This window comes from Uloborus diversus, unplaced genomic scaffold (genome assembly GCF_026930045.1).
Source record: "Uloborus diversus isolate 005 unplaced genomic scaffold, Udiv.v.3.1 scaffold_1228, whole genome shotgun sequence".
Lineage (NCBI taxonomy): Eukaryota > Metazoa > Arthropoda > Arachnida > Araneae > Uloboridae > Uloborus > Uloborus diversus.
In genome coordinates this window covers 50,086-56,665 of record NW_026557908.1, presented here as the reverse complement: position 1 = coordinate 56,665, position 6,580 = coordinate 50,086, and the positions used below count along the sequence as shown (strand labels likewise).

Below are 6,580 nucleotides of genomic sequence, written 5' to 3'. Positions count from 1 at the left end.
GTTTTTCTGTTTTCTTATTTTACTAAATCTAACATGCAATATACCAACAGCCTGGTTATAACCTGTAGTATATTTATTGCATGTACTTCTGCCCTAGCACTAGCTTAAGGGCAGAGGTGCCCATATTAGCGAGGGGAGGGCAAGTGGGGGCTCAAGCCCCTCCCCCCTAGAAATTAGAACTTCCTTGCTTTTAGTACTTTTTTCTTTGCAAAAATTGTAAAAATATTTCTTCTCCAGCCATTAATAAGTCATTGAAAATTTCTATAGGGAAAATATCCTGCTAAACCACAGGAGAAATATCTGAGCCCTCCCCCTTAAAATTTTGCATATGGGCGCCCGTGCTTACGGGGCGGTAACTTACTACTTATATCCAGCATGTTTACAACTACAGTAAATCACCATATTTAAGAATAACTTTGATACTCTGGTAGCTTGATGCTTACTCTTGGACAAGTTCATTTATGTTTGGGTTGCAAGAAGATTAGATTGGTGCAGTGCCAATTATTATTATCGCCATCCAAACCAACTTTCTTCATCCCCTTTTTAACAAATAGATTTGATTAAGCAAATCAAAAGTCAACTTGTCAGAGTCGAGACTATAAAATAGGGACATTCCACAGAAAAGCCGCCATTTTGCCCCACACTTGACAGTTCATATATATATTTCATAAAAATTAATAACTTTAAAAGGTAATAATGAAAAAAAAAAAAGAAATTTCTTCAAAAAATACACAAATGTTTTTCAAAATTTTTGGCTTGAAATCAAACGTGTGATTTTTTAAGTAACAAAATTTGTATTACAAATACAAAAGTGACAACCAGCAACAGGCTCTGGGCCCAGCTAGACTGGTCCTAGTCAATTTACAATCCTCAGTGAAGATCAATGACCCTCTTAAAACTATCTACTCCCTTGCTCATTACCACCTCTTCCGGTAAGCTGGTCCAAGGTTCCACTACCCTGCTATAATAATAATTTTTCTTAATATCCATGTTAGCCTGAGATTTAAATAGCTTAAAACAATGACCCCTTGTCCTGTTTTCAGTGCTAAACTTCAGCCCCGTAACATCTTTCATTTTAATAAATTTAAACAACTGAATCATGTCCCCTTGGTCTCTTCTTTGCTCAAGACTACATTTTTAGCCTTCTAAGTCTGGAATCATAGTCTAAATGAGAAAGTCCATTTATTAGCCTTGTAGCCTTCCTTTGAACCCTTTCCAATACATTAATACCCTCTTACATTATTTTTAATTAAGTATATGAGTCCGTCAGGTGTGGTACAAAATGTCTGTTTTCCCATATACAGCCCCTATAACTTGGATCAGTGGGAACATTTCAAATTAAATTTCCCTTTTATGAATTTAAAATCTTGTTTCATATTTGAATGATGTTTATTTCAGGTTCTTTTGCTCCGGCTGGGCCAGGAACGATATGGAAGAAAAGTTCTCCCGATAGGGTTGAAATAGAAGCTTATAAAAAATTGATGAAAGACCCACTTTCTTCAATGGTGCCACATTTTTATAAAGATGTTGAATACAATAACGAATGTATCCTTTTATAACTTTGTATGAATCTTATTAATGATAAACAAATTACTTACTACAAACAACAAAAAACAATGTATAAAAATGCATATTTCATTTTTCTTTATAATGGATGCTTTTAGCATTCTATAATCTGGCAGTATTAAATGCTTATATTGCTGCTGTTACATATTAGTTAGAATAGATTTTTGCCTTATATAATTGTAAAATAAAATCTTTCTATATTGATTTTCTATAAACAAAAAAATAAATTGTTATTCTGCCAGTTTTGTTGCATTAAAAAAAATAAATAAATAAATAAAAAGTCTTTACCTTTACTGCATTTTAGGAAAAGTTTGTTAAATAAAAATAAATGAATTGGTGCATCTTTCGGCTGTGTTAAATTTATGTAATTTTTTACATTTTATTCACATTTAAAACCATGTAACTTAATTATTAGCTTTACTGATATCAATATATTGTTGAAGGATTTTGTTAATGACTAAAAAATATTTTGCAAAATCAGCTATACTAAGCTTATGTGGAGTTGTGTTCACACATGAAACAACTGAAATTCTTTGCTCTAAAATGAGACTTGAAAAAAAAAAAAAAGCAGTAGCTGTTTATATGCTGCAGTGGTAACAAAGAAAAATTGCATTATAACAATGATTAAAAAAATTTAAGTTGTTGGAAGGTATTCTGTATTTGTTACTTGATTAGCATCATAGTTTTTCATTTGGATGAAGCAAATTCATGTTTTTGGATTTTAAAATTAGTTACAACAACCTTGACTTGAATTTTAGATTTTATTGAAATGCAAGATCTCTTACATAACTTTAAAAACCCTGCAGTTATGGATATTAAAATGGGAACACGGTAAGTTGTTAAGATTTTGTAACTGCACATTGAAGCATATTATTTTCTTCAAAATCTGGAAAGAAATAATTTGTACATGTTTTATTTTAGAACTTTCTTGGAGTCTGAAGTTGAAAATGCCAAAGCTAGGAGTGATCTGTATGAAAAAATGTTAAAAGTTGACCCCACTGCTCCTACTGCTGAAGAACTAGAAACCAAAGCTATAACCAAACTTAGGTATATGCAAGTAAGTTTCTAGGTTTTTGCACTTCTTTTCACTGAAGATAGTGTCTAATTTTATGTGGCTGTTTTCAATAATGTGTTAACACTACCAAAGAAAGTTTTAACTTGTAGGACTGATTAAGAGACTTTTTTTCTCTTTTTGTAATATTTGCTGTGGTTATTAAAAGATTACAGATAAACATATTTGCAAGAATTACAACATAAATTTAAATTCATTCATCCGTTTGTGACAGCACATGAGTAGCGCCCATGTTTTACTTTAAACCATGCAAATGAGAAATACTGAAAGAATATTGTTTCATATTTTATTATGTAACTAAGAAACTAACCTAAAACAAGAGTAAAGTTAATGGTATTTTTGTTTTATTTGTATGCTTTGCATAATTTGAAGCAACTGAAAATATACTGTAGTTTCTAATGAAATGTTTTTCTTACAGTTCAGAGAAAATCTGAGCTCCTCAGCAGAACTGGGCTTTCGAATTGAGGGTTTCAAAGTGAGTATATTTTTGGTTTCTAGTACTCTTTTTATCCGTTATCAATTTGAGTCAATAAATTCATAAATTATAATGTATTTAGTATAGTCATACAGGTTAATTTTAAGCCACAATTTTTCTGTTTTAAACTGTTCCCCTCGTATTTTAAGTTTTCTTGTATTTTTTGGTATAAAAAGGGGACCTAAACTATTGTATATTTATCCAAAGTTAAGAAATAATAATTAGGGAATTTGAAATCAGCGTGGTTTTAAAGCTATCCTGCCATTGAGTGTTACATGTAGTTTGAGGTGCACATTTTCAATAAACACCCACTTCTAACTTTTTAATTACTTTTAATCTTTATTATATTACACTAATGTACAATCTTATTAGGTGGATGACCTTCAAACGAGATTACAAAGTCAGAGTCCACGTTATAGTTATTTGCTTGTCCATGTTGTGATAATTCGCTCTGTAAAATGTTCTTAAAATTGGAATAGATAAAGAATAAAATCGAATTTTCAAAAAAATCGCTTTAAGGTGCACACCCCCATGCTACAAACTAATTTTGTGCCCAATTTTATTAAAATCGGCTGAACGGTCGAGACGCTATGCGCGTCACAGATATTCAGACTTTCAGCTTTATTTTTCGTTAAAAAAAAAACTTATTTCATAATCTTGTGAGGAGAGTAAAGCTTTGGATCTTCTCGCTTTTATTTAAAGTGAAATACACGTAAAAAATTTGAAGTGATGCAAAGTGGCATGACTCAAATTTACCCTGAATGACTATATAAAAGTTTTGCATTTCGATATTGAAATTTAAAACCTCTTTTTTTTTCTTCTGTATATAGGTGCATGGTGAAGAACCAACAAAAGACCTTAAATGTTTAAAGTCAAGAGATGAGATCTGTAGGACAATGAAGCAATTCTTAAATGGGAGTGAAAAAGTGCGGTTATTGTTGATTGCCAGACTTGAAAATCTGAAAGCCAAATTAGAAAAATCCACATTCTTTAGGCATCATGAGGTATTTTATGGCTTACATTTGTATTTAAAAAATATACTCCTCATTTTTTTCTACTTCATAAATGAATCTAGACAAAAAAAAAAATCTTTAAAATGAAGATTGTATTTGTGCCGTTTCAATATTTCACCTTTTCCCTCCCAGCTCTTACTTTATAAATTGATTTTATGTATCTTTTTCTGTCTACTGTTTTGCTGTTAAGTTTTATGTGTTTTAAATGAACAACTAAAATATATATTTTTTAGCTTTTCATTTAATAAATGTTAATCTTATAAAATGAGAATTTTTGGAGTTATTGTTTCAAGGACATCTACATATATATATATATATATATATATATATATATATATATAAACTGTTATTAATAAGGTCTAGTGGTATTCAACCTACCACCTGTGGCTCGGGAAGCTTATCTATGTAGTCCTTTGATTTCTTCAATGATACAACTCAAAAAAACAGTATTAGTCACTGTTACTAATTTTAGAGCCTAATAGAAGAAATTGGTTTCTGGGAAACATACACAAAATTTGTGTTGACAAAATAAGCAACTAATCAGAACCACAAATTTTCATTCGTAATTTTCTTTCCTTTTCCCTGTTTTCCCATATATCAAAAACAATTTGAAATATTTTATATTTTGCTAGTGTTTTGGCCCTCGAGAATTAATCTTAAGATGAGTTGCAATTCTCTGGTTAGAAAATATTGGGCACCATTGATTTAGTCATATGTATATAATTTATTATTTAGTTCATCAACACATCAACACCATCATTTTCGAATGTTGCATTTGTATTGCTGGATGGTCTTATCTAGCTTTTTCCAACTTTGTCAACCTGCTTTTTTTTTAATTTATTCATTTTACTTAAGCAGCGGTAGATTCAGGCACAAATTAGGTCCGCTTTGCGACCACTTCATAAGATTCCATACCTTAAAATTAGAGCTTTCAAAACTTTCAAGCTCAAATTGATTCGTCTGAAATCAAAACATCGGTAAGAAAAAAAAAAATTTTTATTTTCACAAAAAATGCCTCAGATGATGTTTTTTTTTTTTTAAATGTTTTAGTTTTGCAGAGCTTGATAATTTTAAGTTTTTTAATTGTAAAAGTGGTGCAGTCGAAGAGGGGGGGGGGGGTATTCCCCTATGTTTTTTACTTTTACAGTAGTAACCACCCCTCCCTTTTTTTTTTCTTAAATTTTTAACACAAGCCTCCCACCAATTTTTCATTTCATTTCCTTATTTATTTGTTGAGGTCATCCCATCTTTTCTCCTGGGTCCACATCACTGCATAGCTCTAATTGTACCAGGTGCTAGAATTATATCGATGGCTTTCTATTTAGGATAAAGCTGCTTGCTAATGTACTGAATAAAAATGACTATTTTTAAAAATCGTTGGTTTGTAGATTAGTAAATTATTATTAGATTTGCTACAACAAATTTCACTAAAAACCTCTTTGTAATGAAGTGCTAACCATGTGAAAGATGAGATTCTCAAATTCCGTGTTTTATTGCAGGTTATTGGCAGTAGTATACTCATAATACACGATGGCAAGAAAGCTGGTGCTTGGATGATAGATTTCGCAAAAACATTACCACTCCCAGAGGGTGTCACGACAGATCACAGATCTAAATGGTGCAATGGCAATCATGAAGATGGCTACCTAACTGGTCTAGATAACTTAATACATGTACGTCAGCTTTTCCCCTTTGAAATCGCTGTCTTTTTTATTAGCATTTATACTGTCTGACAACATTTTCCATGAATTGGAAAATGGCCAGTTTGGACAATTCTTTCTAAATAGGGAAAAAAGGAAAAGAAACGAGTGTTTTGTTCATTTCAATGCAACTATTTAATTTAGAGGCTAATAAATATCATTCTCTTGAATTCAAAATAAAAATTTTACTGTGAACAGTTGTTTATGTACCTTTGCTCAATTTACAAGTTATTTTGTTAAATATGTTCTTTCAATGATTTGGACAGCCTGGATCCCCTATTAGTCCAGATTATTGAGGTTCTATCTTTTAAACATATTTCTCTGTAATTTTGTTTTTGATATTTCATATTACAATATTATAAGAAATATTCTTTGGTTCATAAATCTATTTTTTATAAAATATAGTAATTGTTTAATCCAGATGCCTGATGATAATATCAGGATAGCGTTTATGAAATTCAATTATTTTAAGAAATTGAAGGGGGCGGGGGGCAGAACAAATTCTTTATGAACAAAGAGGTTGCAAGTATAAAATGTCAAGAAATCACTAGTGTCATATTTTATTATAACTGATCAGTTTGAGGACACACAAGCTTAATATTTCTTTCTCTCATTCCAGGTCCTGAAACAGTGTGGAAAATCAAGGAGCAAGAGTAAATCATAGGAAAAAATTCCATTGTTACATTTATTTGGGAATTTAAAGCTTACAGTGGCATGATTCCTGAATTTTTTATCGTCGTTTAGTAGTTCATTT

General features: G+C 30.9%; 1 protein-coding gene across 1 annotated transcript; it reads left to right on the top strand.

Annotated features, from left to right (window-relative positions):
* Nucleotides 1-1,370: 1,370 nt before the first annotated feature.
* LOC129232519 (inositol-trisphosphate 3-kinase homolog) lies at nucleotides 1,371-6,580 on the top strand. Its single transcript, XM_054866659.1, has 7 exons — nucleotides 1,371-1,545; nucleotides 2,325-2,397; nucleotides 2,488-2,623; nucleotides 3,057-3,113; nucleotides 3,944-4,117; nucleotides 5,626-5,799; nucleotides 6,446-6,580. The coding sequence occupies exons 1-7, from the start codon at nucleotides 1,383-1,385 to the stop codon at nucleotides 6,488-6,490; spliced, it is 822 nt and encodes a 273-aa protein (XP_054722634.1). The 5' UTR covers nucleotides 1,371-1,382; the 3' UTR covers nucleotides 6,491-6,580.

Bases quoted from the DNA above. Each gene is read 5' to 3' on its own strand.
- LOC129232519 (XM_054866659.1), top strand. From the start codon at position 1,383: ATGATGTTTATTTCAGGTTCTTTTGCTCCGGCTGGGCCAGGAACGATA. The intron at 2,624-3,056 runs GTAAGTTTCTAG...TTTTTCTTACAG, and splicing joins CCAAACTTAGGTATATGCAA to TTCAGAGAAAATCTGAGCTC. The intron at 4,118-5,625 runs GTATTTTATGGC...GTTTTATTGCAG, and splicing joins CATTCTTTAGGCATCATGAG to GTTATTGGCAGTAGTATACT.